The sequence below is a fragment of the Bos mutus genome, chromosome 8 (genome assembly GCF_027580195.1).
Source record: "Bos mutus isolate GX-2022 chromosome 8, NWIPB_WYAK_1.1, whole genome shotgun sequence".
NCBI classification, from domain to species: domain Eukaryota; kingdom Metazoa; phylum Chordata; class Mammalia; order Artiodactyla; family Bovidae; genus Bos; species Bos mutus.
The window spans coordinates 52,009,636-52,030,821 of record NC_091624.1 but is presented as its reverse complement, the minus strand read 5'-3'; the positions used below and the strand labels follow the sequence as shown (position 1 = coordinate 52,030,821).

At 38.0% G+C, this 21,186-nt stretch overlaps 1 protein-coding gene across 1 annotated transcript in view; it reads left to right on the top strand.

Annotated features, from left to right (window-relative positions):
- RECK (reversion inducing cysteine rich protein with kazal motifs) overlaps positions 1–21,186 on the top strand; it is an 81,209-nt gene that overhangs the window by 857 nt on the left and 59,166 nt on the right. The window contains exons 2-5 of the mRNA XM_070375659.1: positions 13,860–13,918; positions 16,310–16,384; positions 17,274–17,310; positions 19,980–20,065. Of these exons, the coding sequence (XP_070231760.1) occupies positions 13,860–13,918; positions 16,310–16,384; positions 17,274–17,310; positions 19,980–20,065 (257 nt within the window). The remainder of the gene's footprint in view (positions 1–13,859; positions 13,919–16,309; positions 16,385–17,273; positions 17,311–19,979; positions 20,066–21,186) is intronic.

The window sequence follows — 21,186 nt, the reverse complement described above, 5'->3', positions numbered from 1 at the left end:
GCTGTTCAGTGCTTACTGAGTGTCTCCCACGTGCTGGGTTTTAGGAGTTGTTGCCAACTCCTGCCCTCCACCAGCTTTAGCTAGAGGGTGGGGTGCCACAAGACAGGAGCGGCTCCAATTCCAGGCAAAAGTATCCACATGAAGCGATGAGGGCTGTGAGTGCACACAGGGAGAGAGATGATGATGTCCACTCAGGTTGGGAAGATATAATTGAGTGATGCCCCAGCTTCGCTAGATATTGAAAGATGGCTGGGATTTATACATGCGAAAGTGGAGGAGAAGTGCATTGCTCACAGGGAGACACACCTAGAAAGAGCAAAATCAGCCTCAACAGGTTTCAAGGTAGCTTACAGAGTTAAAGGATTTTGTTTAAGTCAAGAGTATTTAAAGAAGGGAGAGAATTGTCAGGAGCCTGGGGTTATACAGTTAATTATAATTGAGTTCTAACAAAGCTGTCAATTAGACAAATCAAAGGAGAAATAAAGAATGTTGTATATTTGGGGCTAAATCAGCTTACTTTCCTGGACCCTATTTTTCTCAAGTTAAAGAAATTGAATTAAAGCACTTTCAAAGTTTTGATTCATTAGAAAACTGCTACTACTACTGCTAAGTCACTTCAATCGTGTCCGACTCTGTGCGACCCCATAGACAGCAGCCCACCAGGCTCCCCCGTCCCTGGGATTCTCCAGGCAAGAACACTGGAGTGGGTTGCCATTTCCTTCTCCAGTGCATAAAAGTAAAAAGTGAAAGTGAAGTCGCTCAGTCGTGTTGGACTCTTCTCGACCCCATGGATTGCAGCGCACCAGGCTCCTCTGTCCATGGGATTTTCCAGGCAAGAGTACTGGAGTGGGGTGCCATTGCCTTCTCCGCATTGGAAAACTAGTTGCCTATTATCCCACAGCTGGTTAGTTCTGTGGGAAATAGTAGAGTAGAATATAGTTAAGAATATTTGAACAAATTTAGTTAGCTTTATTCTTTGTGCTTTAATATCCACATTTATTGTATATAAAGATTCTCATAGATTTTTATTGTGATAATTGAGGTAATACATGCATATTAGCTATTAAATAAGTTTGGGAAACACTGTACACTGTACCCCTCTCTTATAAATTCACAAACAGGTTAGGTTCACAATAATTTGCAAAGATTCCTGTGGTTAAGAAACTTGTTGCTGGGAGAATGGAGAAATGGGGAAATGACTGCTGATGAATATGAGGTTTCTTTTCAGGATGATGAAAATGTTTGAAATTGAAAAATAGCACAATTCTGTGAATATACTAAAAATAACTGAATGGTACACTTTAAAAGGATGAATTTTATAATGTGTTACTGTTAAAAGATAGATGGGGTCATATTAAAATTGAAAGTTTATTTGAGCAAAAATTGATTTGAATTTGGACAGTGTCAAATGGGAAGTAACAGGAGCTCAGGAAGGACTTTTATAGAAAAGGTGGAGACGAAGCAAGGAAATATTTGATTGGCTATAGTTTGAGCAGGTGTCTTATTTGGGAAAGCCCAGGTGATTGTTGCTGATTGATTGTCCTTAGGATTCTGATCTCTTAACCTTGGGGGATTATAGGCTTAAGTTTAGGTTTACTTAGGTATGCTACTAGGGAACTGATGCCAACTCAGTCTAGTGGTCTCCTTGTTTTATTAATTTAACGTGACTTTTATTTCAGTAAAATTGTTATGCAAAGAAAGAAAGAAACTTTTTTGCTTAAAGAACTGTTTTTTTCTTCATAGCACCTCAATTCCAATTTAGGAAATTCTAGGCTAGCAGATTTCTAAAGGCCCTACCAGTTCAAAACGTCCATGACAACACAGAACTTGCATTGTTTGGTAAAAAAGGAAAACCCCCAAGTTTGATGTAAAAGTGAGAATTGTCTCTTGTACTAAATTCTTAGGCATATATTGCCTGCTTCCTTACATAAAAGACATTGAGTAATATAATGAACAAAGGCTTCCACTGTGGATTTGTATAAAGTGTGGAAAATGTTCCTCAATCCTAGACAAAATTAAGAAAACAATATTAAATGTGTTTCAATGAAGGCCTGACTTGTATTCCTGCTCAGTCTTCATTCTCATCTCCTTACCCCATCCAAGGTTGGGTTATCCTGTCTCCTCTGGTATAAAGCATTTTACAAGTCTTATTTGTTCTGACTTGGAGATTTCATTCCTGTTGGAGAGGGAAGGAGTGATTCGACTTGCTAGTTATTATCTCTTGTGAAGTTTGGCCACACCCTGTACACTGGAGTAACGCCACACTTCCACAGTGTACTTTCTGGTCTCCTTGACCCTCGGCTCTGCTCCCCAGCACCTCTAGTGTTTCCTTTGAAGGATGGGCTGGAACCCTGTGTTACAGTCTGAGAATCTGTGTGTCATGGCACCTGATACTAGCTCTGTTTCCATCTAAGATATTTTCTAATTGTACTAAAGAGAGAAAGATGTAACATTTAAGGTCTAGGTTTCAATAAGTTGACATTTAAGGAATTATGTAATAGCCTAGGATCCTGAAAAAGAATGTAATGAATTTTAAGTTAGAAAAAGTGACCGCCTATCTGGAGGAATGTAATAAGAAACAGATTCTCTTTCCTTTCAAACAGAACTGTCTTGGCCCACACTGTAAAAGGAGTGAGAAACCAGATATAACAGTTTATTCTAGTATGCTACTAAAAGTTCCTGTCTTACAGTCGTAGATTTAAACAGTCTTTCATTAATCATACCTTTCATCCTTTGCCACTTTTTGAAGAAAGTAGAATGATATCAAACAGGTGGTTTTTATATATTATAAATGTGGTTTTTTTTAAAGAGCAAAATAGATACTGCAAGAGTTTATTCCAAAAAACTTGCATGCTTACTATATGTCAGGCACTGTTTTAGGTTCAGGGTTACTGCTTTCAAGGGGCTTAGATTTCTAGTAGAGGGGGAATAGACTGTTATTCAGTAACTAAGTCATGTCCAACTCTTTGCGACCCCATGGACTGGAGCTTCCCTGTCTTTCACCATCTCCTGGAGATTGCTCAGATTCATGTTGATTGAGTCGGTGATAGACAATAAACAGATAAATAAAATGATTTCTAGTAGTGATAAATATGCTGTGAAGGAAACTAGAGGGTAGCATAAAGAATTGTGTGAGTAGTGAGGACTGGTTCTTTCCATAATGATGTCAAGAAAAGCTTTGAGAGGGTTAAGTTCTGAACTGAAATGTGAAGACCAAAGGTGCTGTCCTTAGGAAAGATCAGGGTGGGGACCAGAAAGTGCACAGGCCCTGAAGCAAGAAGAAACTGAAGGTCAGTATGGTTCCAACATCCTGAGCAGGTGAATTTGCCAGGGCTAGGAGAACCCCAGGGACGGGGAAGCCTGGTGGGCTGCCGTCTATGGGGTCGCACAGAGTCGGACTCGACTGAAGCGACTTACCAGCAGCAGCAGCAGGAGAGTCAGAAAGCAATAGAATGGGAAAGACTAGAAATCTCTTCAAGAAAATTAGAGATACCAAGGGAACATTTCATGTAAAGATGAGCACAATAAAGGACAGAAATGGTATGGACCTAATAGAAGCAGAAGATATTAAGAAGAGGTAGCAAGAATACACAGAACTATACAGAAAGATTTTCATGACCTAGATAACCACAATGGTGTGATCACTGGACTAGAGCCACATCCTGGAATGTGAAGTCAAGTGGGTCTTAGGAAGCATCACTTCAAAAAAAACTAGTAGAGGTGACAGAATTCCAATTGAGCTATTTCAAATCCTAAAAGATGATGCTGTGAAGGTGCTGCACTCAATATGCCAGTGAATTTGGGAAACTCAGCAGTGGCCACAGGACTGGAAAATGTCAGTTTTCATTCCAATCCCAAAGAAAGGCAATGCCAAAGAATGCTCAAACTACCACACAATTGAACTCATCTCACACGCTTGCAAAGTAATATTCAAAATTCTCCAAGCCAGCCTTCAATAGTACAAGAACCATGAACTTTTAGATATTCAAGCTGGTTTTAGAAAAGGTAGAGGAAACAGAGATCAAATTGCCAACATCCGCTGGATCATCAAAAAAGCAAGAGAGTTCCAGAAAAACATCTACTTCTGCTTTATTGACTGTGCCAAAGCCTTTGACTATGTGGATCACAACAAACTGTGGAAAATTCTTAAAGAGATGGGAATACCAGACCAACTGACCTGCCTCCTGAGAAATCTGTATGCAGGTCAAGAAGCAACAGTTAGAACTGGACACAGAACAACAGACTGGTTCCAAATCAGGAAAGGAGTACGTCAAGGCTGTATACTGTCACCCTGCTTATTTAACTTATATGCAGAGTACATCATGTGAAATACCAAGGCTGGATGAAGTACAAGTACAAGATTGCTGGGAGAAATATCAATAATCTTAGATACTCGGACAACACCACCCTTATGGCAGAAAGTGAATAAGAACAAAAGAGCCTCTTGTTGAAAGTGAAAGAGAGTGTAGTAGTTGGCTTAAAACTCAACATTCAGAAAACTAAGATCATGGCATCTGATCCCATCAATTCATGGTAAATAGATGGGGAAACAATGGAAACAGTGACAGACTTTGTTTTGGGGGGCTCCAAAATCACTGCAGATGGTGACCACAGCCATGAAATTAAAAGATGCTTGCTCCTTGGAAGAAAAGCTATGACCAACCTAGACAGCACATTAAAAAGCAGAGACGTTACTTTGCTGACAAAGGTCCATCTAGTCAAAGCTATGGTTTTTTCCTTGGTCATGTGTGGATTTGAGAGTTGAACTATAAAGAAGTCTGAGTGCTGAAGAATTGATGCTTTTGAACTGTGGTGTTGGAGAAGACTCTTGAGAGTCCCTTGGACAGCAAGGAGATCCAACCAGTCAGTCCTAAAGGAAATCAGTCCTGAATGTTCATTGGAAGGACTGATGCTGAAGCTGAAGCTCCAATACTTTGGCCAGCTGATGCGAAGAACTGACTCATTGGAAAAGACCCTGATGCTGGAAAAGATTGAAGGCAGGAGGGGAAGGGGATGACAGGAGATGAGATGGTTAGATGGCATCACCAACTTGATGGACACAAGTCTGAGCAAGCTCCAAGAGTTGGTGATGGACAGGGAGGCCTGGCATGCTGCAGTCCATGGGGTCTCAAAGAGTCTGACACAACTGAGCAGCAACTGAACTAAACTGAACTCAAGAGAGTCGGACACAGCTGAAGCGATTTAGCACACACGCATGCAGATAGTACTGAGCTGTGCAAAAACCCACGTAAGGATTGTGGATATTATTGTATGTGCAAATAGAAACCAATGGACCTTTAAGAGATGTATGCTTTCATTTCTGTTTTAGATCACACTGACTGCTGAATTTAAAAAAGTTATTGTAAGAGGGTAGGAATAAAAGCAGAGCTAATAGGCCACTGTAGTAGTCAAAATAGGAGATAATTCTTAGAGTGATGATGGAGATTAAAGAGGACAAATTCAGAATATATTACTAATGGATTGGATATGGAAAGTGAGGGAAGCAAGAATTAGAGATTATTTCTAGATTTTCACCTTGAGCAACTTAGTGGAAAATGTTGCTATTTACTGAGGTCAGGATGATGGGGAGAAGTAAGTTGGAGGTTTGGCAGGTGAGTCAGGAAGAGAATCAAATTTTCTGTTTTCATATATGTTTAAGGTAGATATTAGGAATAACTCCCCTTGGTCCATTGCTTACTAAATTAAATGTCATACCTGTAAGTATTCCATTCAGCAAATATTCATTGAGGGATTAATAGTGCCAGACACTGTGACAAGCATTAGGTACATAATGTGGTAAACAAAAACAGACGTGGTCTCTGCTTTCATGGGGTTTATGGTTTAGTGAGAATGTCAGACATTAAATATCACCAAAAAATGTGTATATCTGCATTACTAGTATTATGTAGTTATATTTGTACATATCCATTTATATTCTAAATCTGAATATATTTGAGGAAAAATCATACAATTTAGTCAAATTTGTAGTACATAATGTAGAGCACATAACTTACATCAAGAAAACTTCAAGAAAAGTGTAATAAGTATTAAGAGAAACATTTTCACCATGGAATATATCATTGGGAGCCAGACACAAATACTTTGAGATCCCTCATCTGATAGATGGGAGTAGATGGCATAGAATGGAGAGGGAATTATCTGAGAATACTGGCTATTAGCGTCTATGGAGTGGGGGCACATCTGAGGAGTCATTTGCTTAGTTGTTTCATAATAACGTATGATAATGTGTTTAGGGTCTTTGGACCCCCCCAAAGAACAGAAACTAAGGTAGCTCAGGAGTAGGGAGCTAGCTAGATAGCATCTAACAGGGAACATGGAAATCCAAGGATAGGAAATTGAGCACAACCTCAGGGACTGCTGTGGGAACTGGAAAGCTGCCAGGAACCAAGGCTACTTTTTTTTTCTAATTTCAGGTTTTTTTTTTTTACTTACTTTACAATATTGTATTGGTTCTGCCACACATCAACATGAATCCGCCATGAGTGTACACGTGTTCCCCATCCTGAACCTCCCTCCCACCTCCCTCCCCATACCATCCCTCTGGGTCATCCCAGTGCACCAGTCCTGAGCATCCTGTATCCTGCATCGAACCTGGACTGACGATTCATTTCACATGTGATATTATACACGTTTCAATGCCATTCTCCCAAATCATCCCACTGTCGCCCTCTCCCACAGAGTCCAAAAGACTGTTCTATACATCTGTGTCTCTTTTGCTGTCTCACATACAGGGTTATCGTTACCATCTTTCTAAATTCCATATATATGCATTAGTATACTGTATTGGTGTTTTTCTTTCTGGCTTACTTCACTCTATATGATAGGCTCCAGTTTCATCCACCTCATTAGAACTGATTCAAATGTATTCTTTTTAATAGCTGAGTAATATTCCATTGTGTATATGTGCCACAGCTTTCTTATCCATTCGTCTGCTGATGGACATCTAGGTTGCTTCCATGTTCTTGCTATTATAAACAGGTCATGTGATGAATATTGGGGTACACGTGTCTCTTTCAATTCTGGTTTCCTCAGTGGGATTGCTGGGTCGTATGGCAGTTCTATTTCCAGTTTTTTAAGGGATCTCCACACTGTTCTCCATAGTGGCTGTACTAGTTTGCATTCCTACCAACAATGTAAGAGGGTTCCCTTTTATCCACACCCTCTCCAGCATTTATTGCTTGTAGACTTTTGGATAGCAGCCATTCTGACTGGCCAAGACTACTTTTAGAGACAGTCTCCCTCTGTCTCTCATAGCTTGACTCTGTACATCTCTTGCCTTTCCCATTCTCCACCACTAGCTTCCTCTTCTTACTCATGGTTTCTCTACACCATAAAACTTCCTCAGCTCCAACTCATCTTGACCTGATAGCTGTAGAGCCCACCACCCTCTGGGTACGTACCTCTGTGCCTGTGCATATGATTGGGTCCAGCCTATCTTTTGACGATGTTTGCTAAATTATGGCTTGGTCACCATGGGAAATGTGGTATGACAGTGGTACGTGGGAGAAATAAACTTCTCGTACATTTTTTTCTGATTAAAAATACATTGCATAAGTAGGAAATTATTACTTATTAACCAGTGAATAAGAAAATTTTTTGAGCTGAGCACTTTGCTAAATTGTGTACAAGAAGTCCCCATTCAGTCTGGAAATACCATTAGTACACACATGAAATTATTAGAGTTAAGTGATAAAGTTTTCAGTTCTGACTGGAATAGTAGGACATTAACCAAAAAAACAACATGGCCTGGAGTTGTTAGAGAAGAAAGGCTTACTTAGAGTTGAGATGGGGCTTAATTTTAAGCCTTGAAAGATGTTTGGGATTTATGTCAGCTGGAAAGAGGGCACTAAGCATGACAGTCAGAGGCTGTGTTCAAGGTATTATTATATAAATACAGGCTTTCCTTGTTAAAAATAATAGAGGATCAGGGAGGGGGAGGTAAGAAGACTTAAGAAAATTTAGAACTGAAATAGCAGGACACCATTGTGGACCCTTGATTAAAAGAGTGACATCATGAAAAGTAATTTAAAAAATTAACCTGGCAGTCATATTGATAACAGAAGAGAATGAACCTAATTGGCAGTTGTAGCATTACAGTTTGAGGCAAGCAGTGGAGGATGTCTGTAACTTGTAAATGAGTCAAGAAAAAGGTGCAGTGTTGAATCCAGGTAGTAGATATATAAATAATCATTTTACTCTTTGGCTCTTACTTGGCTGATGATATATTTTATCTGTATACATAGGCACATATCCATCTTCCAAGGGATAAATGTGACAATGGTAAGAATGCATTTATAAGTTAAAGTTGCAGTTGTCATTTAAATGTTTTTAAGGGATGGTCAATTTCCAGGCTGTTTTGGAAATAAAAATTTGAAAATAAGATTTTTTAAATTAACATACCTTTTTTATTTGGAATGATCTTTTTGCAGTATCAGCTCAGATTTAGTTTATTCCCTTTCAGTAGTGCAGGATATATATATTCTGTTTTAGTAATTCTCTAAAAATACATTAATTAGAAAGAATCTTTATTTTCTTTAGAAAAGAAAACAATACTGGCTTTTCATTAACCAAATTGAGGTTTGGGGAGGCTTCTGTAGCAAATTCTCTTTTAACTTCAAATATCCTATAATTCTATGAATATTTTAGTTTTAGATTAGTGTGTGTAATTGTTTTTTTAAATGCTAGTTGGTCTCAGAAGTTGCATTTTTCCCTTGTGGCTGGAGCATGTGCTTCCCGCTTACTTGCCTGTCTTTAGTAGGCACGTGGCCCAAACCAGCAGCCAACCCTTGATGTTTCTAATTACTGGGTAATTCTGCTTGAATATTTCTAGGTTGCACTAATACCCTCTTAAACCCAATATACATGGCTTTTAGTAATCAGTTTTGGGTTTTTATTAATTTTATATTTTCAGAGTTTAGAAATAAGAATGCAAAATATGACACTCATCCTTATGTCTTTAATAAGGATGATATCTGTGCTATTTATTTTCATCCTGTCAATATCAAGTGTTATTTTGAACTAATTTTCCTTTATCTGTTCAATTCCATTTTATGAAAATAACCAGAGTTTTAAACTATTCTTGAAGAACCAGAAATTAGGTTAGAATCAAATTATAAAAACAAAGCATTTCTAAAATTCACTGTCTTCTTTTGTATAAAACATTAGGCCTTGGAGAGTTTTTTGTACTCTAATAGTTGAATGACCCAATTAATCCATTTTAAAAGCTCTGAAAAGACAAAGACCTTTAATTGCCACATTAATTGCATTTGAATCCTTTGCCCTCATTCTTAATGAAGGCATATGACTTAATGTCTATATGTAGACATTTCTCTAAAAGTATGCAGTGTTTAAGAGTCTAGTAAGTTTTTGTTGTTTCAAAGAAATAAAAATGTATACAAATATAATGATGACTAAGGTTAAAAATGAAGTTTGGAAAACGTGATATAGCATAGGTCCCCTAGCCTGTTCTAGGAGGGTGGCAGTTCCTCTCGAGAGAGGAAATGTATTATTACAGAGGAATGCTTGGTTAGGAGGGGGAAGGGCATTACTACTAGAAGACTTCAGGCTGCTCTCTAACCCCATTTTGTCAGAAATTTCAGGCTTTTGGAAAGACTAGAAAGAAATATGTCAAAAATGTCAGTACATGTTCTGACAGGACAGTGGGAATATTAGATCATTTTTCTTCTTTTCCAGGTTTTGGGATTTCTTAATGAAAAAGTGAATCATTTAAAAAATTTAACTTTGGGGGTCACCCCACTATAAATTTGACCTTCACCGTTAAATAGGAAAAAATAAACCTTTATATTTTTAACAAATCTTTCATTGTTATTGGAGTTTTAATTGTGACATATTTCATGTTTCTGTTCTAAATAGACCTTTGCTCCAAGAAACTTTTTTTTCCAAAAATCCCTAGGCCCAAGTCAGACTCTTGCCTGCCTATTTACTTTTTGCTAAGCCTGTGCTTATGGGGATCATGTATTATCCTGAGTTATCTTTGCTTTCCATCAGCTGGATTTTCTGCCATCCTGTGACCTTTGTGTTAGAAGATAGTAGAAAGCGGCAACAACTTGAGCACTTCAAAAGATCACATTGATGTCACACAGAAGATCCCCGGCCCCACCTTTCTTTTCTTGCCTGTCTTCTTCATTCTAATGAGGCTGAGGACATAACAGGATCTTAAAAGGGCAGGGGTTCAACATGATGTGGCATGGCAGAGAAGAGAGGGGTGTTGTGAGAAAGTCTCATTAGTGATTGGGCCCATCCTTGAATACAATGCTTCTAAGAAGGTAGCTATAGCCTGTAAACAAGGAATTTTTTTCATTTCTGAAACTTAATGGAATTTCTACATACTGAAAATGGCAACTCACTCCAGTATTCTTGCCTAGAAAATCCCATGGATGGAGGAGCCTGACAGGCTACAGTCCATAGGGTTGCAAAGAGTCAGATATGACTGAGCAACTTAACTTTCATTTTTTAAGAATTTTTAAGTCAAATGTTAAAAGCTTAAGACACCTTTTTCCATATAGCATTAGAAAGCCTGCCCCACGATAGTGTTTTATGAAACTAAACTGTAGCAATATGTTAGTAATATCATATGCCCTGTTATTGTTTTATGGAGTAACAATATCAATTTTGAGCTTAAAAGGATGTTGGTAAGAGCTAAAAAGAACCTTTTTTATTCATTCATTTCTTCCCAATACCAATCTTACCTTCAATCAAAAAAGCTCTGCTGTCATCTGTTTTATATACTGAGATTATATAGATTTCATTTAAAGAGATTGATACACATATATAGGCATTGTATTGGATCTAGCTGCCTGAAATGAGATATTTTCATGTCCTTGTCACTTTTGATTTAGCACTCTATAAACAGCCCCTGACCAATTCAGCTTTATCTCTTTTCCCAGTTAGCTTCATTCTAGAATAATGACATGCCCCTGCTGATTATCTATATCACTGATTTATTAATTTTTCTGGGCCCATAATGCCGCTTGGCAACATTTTCCTTTTCTGTGATGTTTCTCAAATTGGCATGCTGAGATGTAAAATAAGTGGCATGAGAAAAATATCTTGTGCTCTGAGAAATCTGTCTACTTAGATCCTTTTTAGGAGATTAATGATGCATATTAATATATTAAAGGTTTCATAAAGTCCAGTAAAGAATTCTCTTTAAAGGGAACCCTTTTGCTATTGTTGGTGGGAATGTAAGTTGGTACAGCCACTATGGAGAACAGTATGGGAGTTTCTTAAAAAACTAAACTAGAGCTATCATATCACTCTGCAATCCCACTCAGGGACATATATCCAGAGAAAAACATGGCCTGAAAAGATACATGCACCCCAGTGTTCAAGGCAGCACTGTTTACAATAGCCAAGGCATGGAAAGAACTTAAATATTGACAGAGGACTGGATAAAGAAGATGTGGTGTATATATGAATATATCTATATACACACACGCACACATGCATATATGTATACATTGGAATATTACTTGGCCATTAAAAAGAGTGAAATAAGGCCATTTGCAGCAACATGGGTGGACCTAGAGACTGTCATAAGTCAGAGAAGGAAAAATATATGACATCCCTTATATGTGGAGTCTAAAAAGAAATGATACAAATGAATTTACTTACAAAACAGAGACTCACAGACTTAGAAAATGAACTTATGGTTGGGGGTTGTGTGAAAGAATAGTTAAGGACTTTGGGAAGTTATGTACACCCTGCTATATTTAAAATGGATAACCAACAAAAATCAACTGCATAGCACGTGGAACTCTGCCAGTGTTATGTGCCACCCTGGATGGGAACAGGGTTTGGGAGAGAATGGATACATGTATGTATATGACTGAGTCCCTTCACTGTTTACCTGAAACTGTCACAACATTATTGATTGGCTATTCAGTTCAGTTGCTCAGTCATGTCCGACTCTTTGGACTGTACTCCATACTCCATGGACTGTAGCATGCCAGGCTTTCCTGTCCATCACCAACTCCCAGAACTTACTCAGACTCATGTCCATTGAGTCAGTGATGCCATCCAACCATCTCATCCTCTGTTGTCCCTTTCTCCTCCTGCCTTCAGTCTTTCCCAGCATCAGAGTCTTTTCCAATGAGTCAGTTCTTTGCATCAGGTGGCCAAAGTATTGGAGTTTCAGCTTCAGCATTAGTCCTTCCAATGAATATTCAGGGTTGATTTCTTTTAGAATTGACTGGTTTAATCTCCTTGCAGTCCAAGGGACTCTCAGTCTTCTCCAACACCACAGTTCAAAAGCATCAATTCTTCAGCACTCAGCTTTCTTTATAGTCCAACTCTCAAATCCATACGTGACTACTGGAAAAACCATAGCTTTGACTAGACGGACCTTTGTTGGCAAAGTAATGTCTCTGCTTTTTAATGTGCTGCCTAGGTTGGTCATAGCTTTTCTTCCAAGGAGTAAGTGTCTTTTAATTTCATGGCTTCAGTCACCATCTGCAGTGATTTTGGAACCCCAAAAAATAAAGTCTATCACTGTTTCCATTGTCCCCATCTATTTGCCATGAATAGATGGGACCGGATGCCATGATCTTAGTTTTCTGAATGTTGAGTTTTCAGCCAACTTTTTCACTCTCCTCTTTCACTTTCATCAAGAGGCTGTTTAGTTCTTCTTTGCTTTCCGCCATAAGGATGGTGTCATCTGTATATCTAAAATTATTGATATTTCTCCCAGCAATCTTGATTCCAGCTTGTGCTTCATCCAGCCCAGCATTTTGCATGATGTACTCTGCATGTAAGTTAAATAAGCAGGGTGACAGTATACAGCCTTGACATACTCCTTTCTCAATTTGGAACCAGTCTGTTGTTCCATGTTCAGTTCTAACTGTTGCTTCTTGACCTGCATACCGATTTCTTAGGAGTCAGGTCAGGTATTCCCATCTCTAAGAATTTTCTCAGATTTGAGAAAGAAATTTCTCAAATTCTTAAGAATTTAAGATAGGCTATACCCCAATGCAAAATGTTTTTGGTGTTAAAAAAATAAATTAAAAATGGCATTAAAGTGTAGTCACTCAGTCCTTTCTGACTCTTTGCGACCCCCATAGACTAGCCCTGCCAGGCTCCTCTGTCCGTGGAATTCTCCAGACAAGAATACTGGAGTGGGTTGCCATTCCCTTCTCCAGGGGATAAAAATAAAATAATTTAAAAAAAAATTCTCTTTAACTTTTTAATCGTTTGTTTCCTAATTTATTTGAACATGAAACATTTTCTCTTGAGGAATAGATATTAACACATCATGAAACAGTGTTTCACAGAAAAAAGTTTGAGAAACATTTATAGTTGCTTCCTTTGTTCTCCACAGTGACCATTCAGAGACATATACAATCTCACCTCAAGCCCTCAACTCTTTTTGTTTTCAAACCTAATCTCTATTTATTTCACTGAGATAATGGAGACTTACATTTAACATGTCCAAAACAAAATTCATTATCTTTTAATCATTTAACCTTCCTTTATAGGAATAATAATAGAATATAGTCCATAGAATAATTGTTGAGGATTGAATGAGATGATCTTAAAACAAGTAGTAAAATTCTGACACATAAAAAGTACACAGTACACAGTAGCAATTATTATTAAATGACAGTCTCCCCTGTTAGATTGCAAGCTTCTTAAAGGCCAAAATTGTGTCCTCAAATAGCACCATCTTTGACTTGAAATAGGTACACAACAAAGGTTTGTTGAGTTAAAATGGATAATAATAGTAATAATCTGTCGATAAGTGATTTGTGTAACCATCTGACTTAGCTTAATCATTGTGTTTTAACAGTAGGCAATATTAGGTGTTTATTTTTTCTCCCTAGGTGCTCTGTGTTGTAATCATTCAAAGGATAACCAGATGTGCCGTGATGTTTGTGAACAGGTAAGCTTGCATGATAATTATAGAGGATATCATTTAGTGTAATTGTTTCAGAGAAATCTGTTGGACAGCACTTAAATGGTCAGTTCACATCAGCAGTAATGGAACAAGTTAACATGAATCTGCAAACGTGGTGGAGCACAGTATCTGACATGGGATTCCTACCCAAAATACATAACCTGAATCCTGAGGAAACAATATGGCAAACCCAGATTGAGGGATGTTCCTCAAAACAACCGCCTGTACCCTTCAGAGATATCAGTGTTATAAAACAAAGGTCAAGAAATGTCCCAGGAATTCCTAGGTAGTGCTAGTGGTAAAGAACCCGCCTGCTAATACAGGAGACACAAGAGAGACGGATTTGATTCCTGGATTGGGAAGATCCCCTGGAGTAGGAAAAGGCAGTGCACTCCAGTATTCTTGCCCGGAAGATGCCGTAGACGGAGGAGCCTGGCAGGCTGCAGTTCCTGAGGCTTCAAAGAACACACAAGAAACTTCCAGATTAAAGGAAACTAAAGAGATGACAACTAAATGCAGTGTATAATTCTGTATTGGGTCCTGGAATTTAAAAAAAAAAAGACTGCTATAGAGGATGTGATTGAGATAAATTGGTGAAATTTAAATATGAGCTATAATGATATTGTACCTACCAGTGCTGTGAACTGAATCTGATGATTGTACTGTGGTTAGTTAGGATGGTGTCCTTATTCTTAGAAGATACATGCTGGAATTTAGGAATGAATGATCATGTCTGTAATGAATTCTAAATGTTTCATCAAAGTAATAAAAATAACATGCATATGTAGAGAAAGTTAAAGCAAATGTTAATAATGGGTGAATTTAGATGAAGGCTTATGTGGGTGTTCATTGTACTCAGTTCAGTTCAGTCGCTCAGTCATGTCTGACTCTTTGGGAGCCCATGGACTGCAGCACACCAGGCCTCCCTGTCCATCACCAACTCCCGGAGTTTACTCAAACTCACGTCCATTGAGTCGGTGATGCCATCCAACCATCTTATCCTCTGTTGTCCCCTTCTCCTCCTGCCATCAGTCTTTTCCAGCATCAGGGTCTTTTCAGATGAGTCAGTTCTTTGCATCAGGTGGCCAAAGTATTGGAGTTTCAGCTTCAGCATCAGTCCTTCCAATGAATATTCGGGACTGATTTCCTACCTTTGAAACTTTTCTGTAGTTCTGCTTGAACCTTTCTAAGGCAAGTTCCACTGAGACAATAGCTGTTCATAATGTCTTACCTTTCTTTCATCATCTTGATAGTGTAGTTGTAGCCTTACTAGTTGAGAATTAATGACCTCAATCATCTTTTGAGGAGTTTTCAAGTAATAACCTGGATTTTATTACTTCCTAAAAATGCGAGCACTACCTAACATAGATGAAAAAGATTTTTCAAGATACTCTAAGTATAACAAGATGTCTTACCTAAATAGCTGCTAGAGAATTCATGTCAAAACACTATAGCAGATTAAGTTTTCTGCAAATTTACTGCCAGAACAATAGCTTTTTAAAAGCAAAAATGTCCTCTTGATGGTGTCAGCATAAGAGAGCTTTTAAAGTAACTCTCCTACTTTTGGAAGCACTCCTTTCCTGACTTTTTGCCTTGTTTCCTCTTGTTTTTTCCACTAATGTTCCATAGGGTAAATTATTTTTGTGAGATACTTGCAACAGGCAAGGACTAATTTCTTAAAATCTAAAGTGTTTGAAATTCTATAATGTAGCAAAGTAAGTGAATACTATAGTCATCCTAATAAAAAAAATTCTTCCCTGACCAAGTTCTTCCCTGACCAAATTACTTTATTTCTGGTTACACAAATGCTGAATGTAGATAGCATTTATCTCTAAGTATGCACTAAACTCCAGATAGACTACTTACTTGCAGAGGAAGAGAGGTAAGAATTGGATTCACTTTCCCTGCTCAGACTCAACAATCAGGTAAGTCAGTCATCCCAATCACTGGAGGAGTGAGAGGCTAGGATGCTAAAACTGGCAGAGCTCACTGACAGAAGAATTGCCAGGAATAAGGAATCTTTAATTCTTCAACCAGCAAGGAATAGAGAAAGGGTATTCTACTGATATTTAGGTTTTGATTTGGAGTGAATACTAATGCACTTGATGGCTGTAGAAAGTTAGGAAGATGATAGTGGGGTAAGTTGCTGAATTGTCAGTGAAAACCACTGTGTGAAGGCAGTTAAAGATTTGGAATTAAAACTTTTAGAATTTGAATTTATATAAGAAGTCAGGGCTGATGTTTTACAATAAAGCACATTTATGAAGGGAAATTGGAAAATATTCTAGACAACTGATAAACCTAGAGGATAAAAAAATTTACCTCTTCCATTTTCTTATTGAAAAAATGCCGTAAAACTTTTTTTTTGTCAAGTAGATATTTTCCTCAAAAAGTGAATCGCGACTAAAACATCTGTTGCAGCGAGCCCCAGATTATTGCCCTGAAACAATGGTAGGTATTGTTTGACTTAACTATGGAAGTTTTTGTCTAATGAAGCACTCTATTGAGTTACTTTTGCTTTAACAAATTTTTCAGTGTGATTGGGGTTTGTGGTCAAAGTAAAATGTTAGATTTAACTGGATACTTTAAAAAGATCTTCATACAAATTGCTGGATGGAATATTGTCTTTCATCTTTTATTGTTTATGATGTAGGTATAAAAACAGTATTATATAAAAATATGTTCTAGTCTTTAAATTTCATAATAATAGTTTCTCTGAAATTGAGACTTTTACTTATTATTTTGACAATTTTATGAAAACTATAACTAAATCTTATATTTATTTTAATTTTTAAGAAGTCAGATTTAGGGTAAGGGAAAATGTGTAATTTCTCATTACTTCTGTCTTCTCATTTTCTGGTATACTAAAAATACATTGCATGCCTGTCTGAATCATGTAACTTAAAATGTCTCTAATGCATGGACCATCCCATGTTTGGGATGCTCATGGCCAAGCTAAAAAAGTCTGAACTGGCATGAGAAAGCCTGTTTAGATAAGGTAGGTTGGGTTAAATGGGAAAGTTGATGATCAAACAGTTCTGACTGACATATTTTACTTCAGTCACTCAACAGGCACTTTTATCTCTGTGCTTGGAAACAGTTATTCCAGTAAACATCCTGAGTAACCATACTTGTCCTTTGTATCCCAGATGGGAAGTTGAGACAACAACAAGCAGTATTTTTACATCTCATTTCTGTTTTTTCTTCCCCAAATAGCTGGTTGATGCTTCTAGATCATTGATTGTATAGAGACACACATAATCAAATTAGCTATACGTAATTTCTGTAGAAATTGTATTTTGTTTTCTACATTAAAATCTTTTGGTGATTATAATTTTAGGTTGACATTTGGAGTTGTATGAATTCATCTTTGCCAGGTAAGCAATAGTATAACATTAAAACTTATTTTGTGATTGTAAAATCTGTGTCATAGTCCTGTAACCTAATATATACCCTTGGATTTCTATCCTCTCCTTCTTGGAGGCATCCAAATTTTCAAATGTATAATTTATTCTCATTCACTCAGTCCTTTATGGTATTCTTGTTTCCACTTCAACTGTTCTGTTGAAACTAGGCTTTGAAAGATCACCAAGATCTCTTGGTTCCTAGATCTTACAGCTTTTTCTCAGTACTTGTTCTTTTTGACTTCCATGTAATAGTTGATACATTGACCACTACCTCCTTGTGACTTCACCTTGGCCTGTGACTTTGTCCTCTCTTATCCCCACGCACCACCCCCAACCTCCACACACACACACCATCACCCCTGTAACTACCATGGCTATTCCTGTGTGTGGTCCTCTTCCCTTCTTTCTCCACACTCACCCTGGTATCACATTCCTTCCCAGAACTGTTATCTAATCAGCTCTGAGAAGATAATTTTCAAATACAAGTTATTATTCATGACTTCGAGTCTTCTCTACTTGGATCTCTGCATCCAGGTAGCATGACTCAAAACCAAACTCATCTTATAATTGCTTTTTGTTATGAATGCCACTAGACTGGAAACCCTCAAGTCATTATCTCTGAATGTTTTTTCTTTTTAGCTTCGTTCACCCTCTTGTAAAATCTTGCATCCATCCTTGCTATTCCTAGATCAAGCCTTTATTATTACACTTTTGGGGTGGATTTTTGGAGTAATTTCATAACTCATGTTTCAACACACCATAGCTGTCTTCCCCACCTTCTTCAAAAAAACTCCCTCAGGGGCTATCCACTTCAGTCGGAATAAAGCCCAAACTCCCTGTCTGGCATTCCCGATCTCCTAGGATTAGAGCTCGTTTTCCAGTCCTGGTTAAAGCCAGTGCCTTGAAAAAAGGGAGTATAGCTTACATTTCTCTGAATTCTAAAGGTTTTCACACTGTTGAAAGTTTTCATTTCAAACTAATTGAACTATTTTCGTCTTGGAATTGCTCACATCCTTGCTTGTTTTCCTAATTATCCCTCTACCTAGTGTCTATAATTATATATGTGTGTGTATTGTTCCTACCAAACTGTAATCTCCATAAAGGGATAAATCATATATTTTTATCTATTTGTTAGCCCACAAAATACCTGATAAAGGGCTTTGTATATAGTAAGGGTTCAGTGAATGTAGTTGCTTGTTGAATAATTTAATATTTTCTAAGAGTAAGAGCTCCTTTTGTGGCTCAGATGGTAAAGAATCTGCCTGCAATATGGAAGACCCAGGTTCGATCTCTGGATTGGGAAGCTCCCCTCGAGAAGGGAATGGCAACCCACTCCAGTACTCATGCCTGGAGAATTCCATGGACAGAGGAGCCTAGAGGGCTTCAGTCCATGGAGTTGCAAAGAGTCAGACATAACTAAGCAACTAAAACACAAAAGGTACTGGATATGTGAAAATAGCAGTATACTGAATTATGGTATAAAAGCTCACAGATATGACCTACATTGGTTCCATTCAAAATTCTTTATAGAATATGTGCAATTCTGAGTAGCAAGCAGCAAAGATCAAGAGGAATCTATGCTGGGCAGTGGGACTAGATGGGAGTCTGCTGCCCTTTAATACCATTTAAACATATAGGGATATAGAATCTTATGATATGCGGTATTCTTAGCCAGTTTGAACAGTTGGAATGGTTTATGATTATATTTTGAGAGCTTTGTCTGTCCATGGGCCATTTGTTTGCTTTTGTTTGTTTTTTTAGTGGAATGCTTCTGTTTTTTATATTAGGTCTTGGTTTCGTATAGAGAACTATGTTACCTATTGCCTTGAATCCCTGACTTTTTTTTCAAATGGAAATAATTTAATGTACATGTGAATTTGCAGATCTGTGTATTACATGGAAGCAGCATAAAGCATTTCTTAAAAGAGATAAGGAATTTACAGCATTCCTACAAGTAAATTTTTTCTTTTATCATAATCATTATTTATATCTCCTAATTTCATCTAGGAGTTATTCATTGACATTTATAATTGCAAAAAGGGATCTTAAAATTGCATTAGAACTCTTTATAATTTTACCACCTTTTGGTATCACTGTAATTTGGTTGGAGAAATAGCTACTGTGCATAAATTGCATCAGTATAGTCATTTTGCCCCACAGTAAAGTGTACCTATCAAATTCAGTCATGGCTCACAAGAGATGTTCCTGTCTGTTTACTAAGTATCAGTTGTTAAACAGCATCATGGGTTTTATGCTATTCTAGGTATTTTGAATACAATAATACTCATGCCCTATTTTGTTTGCTTGCTTATTAAGTTATTAATAGGAGTCCTGCCTCTGGTTCACAGTCCAGAGGTGAAAGAAGTCATTGCTTTCCTTAACCCGTATGTCCTCTGGAGATTTTGTCCACCTTAGAGTGAGAATGAGCTAAAGAGAATTTAAGGTGAGCAGGGAGAAGAGACCCTGAGAAGACTAGATAGCATTGAGAGTCAGGGTGGGAGGAGGGGCTTCATACTTTTGAGACCCTGCTATCTAAGCTAGTTTTCTTACGGAAACTTGCTTTGACTTGAGTGGTATCCTTGAACCAGTTTGTTTTGTCACTTCTTATGACCAAAACATTTGAACATTTTGTTTTTAAGGTGTGTTTAAGAAGTCTGATGGCTGGGTTGGCTTAGGCTGCTGTGAACTGGCTATTACCTTGGAATGTCGACAGGCATGCAAGCAGGTAACACTTAGCAATGAGGCTCTTAAGCAGAGTGCAGTATAGTTTGCATTTTAGCTGTGTCCTGGATCTTGCCTATTTCTGGAGAGGTGACCCATAGCAGCTGCAAATTTAGCATTCCTTGCATAGAATATTTCCTTTTAGACATGCTGCTTTTTCAGTTATGTCTGCTGCATGTAAGACACTCAGCCTTCTCTTGTGCTTTAACTTTTCTCTGCCACACAAAGAAAAAATGTTATTGAAATCAAGGACTTTTGTACTCTGCCTATGGTCATGCTTAATCAGTGCTAAACAACTCCAAATAGTGGTATAAATTTCAGGCGTGCTTGGATGAAAGCAGTTGACACAGTTGGCTTATTTTGCTTTTATCTTCCCTCTGTCTTTCATCATGGATTTACTCTGTGTTCTTTATTCCTTCTCTGCTCCTCAGGTGAGCATGACTCCTACAGTGAATTATGACTCCTCTCTGATTTGATGTATCTCAGGTCTGAATCAAGTTAGACCCCTGAACTCTTCCTCACTATATGCTCATGGTGATTCGTCAGAGTGCTGTGGTAAAACTGGTCTCCAGGCTCCTCTAACTCCGAGTGGTGGGAGCACTCTTAACTGGGAAACTTAAGTGGCCCTGAAACTGCAGCTGCAAAGCCTTGTCTTATTTTCTTCTTCTAGTGACTGGTCTTTGAACAGGAGTATATGAGACACCTTCACTTTCATACAGACTACCAAACCACACTCTTTGGGCAGCACACAGCCTAACTATCTGCTGTTCTCCTGCAGGCATTGAGGTGAAACTGAGTTGTAAGAGGATTTGAACTGTAGTGTATCTCGTGAGACACAGAATAGTTGCCAGTCCATTCTGCTGCTTGCTTTCCCTGTCCTCGTCAGCTGATCTATTAAGAACTGCATGAGCCTAGGTGATAGAAGAGGAGGAAATAGAAAAAGGAACCAGAGCCCATGGCTCTGGGACTGTATTTCTGAGTGGAGACTGTTATCATGTAGAAGAACAGCCACCCCTCAGCAGATGTATTTTGGCTTGTTTTTTATGGAAAGTATATACTTCAGTAAATCACGTTGTTTCTCTGTGTGTCCGTTTCCTCATCTGTAGAAAGGTTAATTTCTTCTTC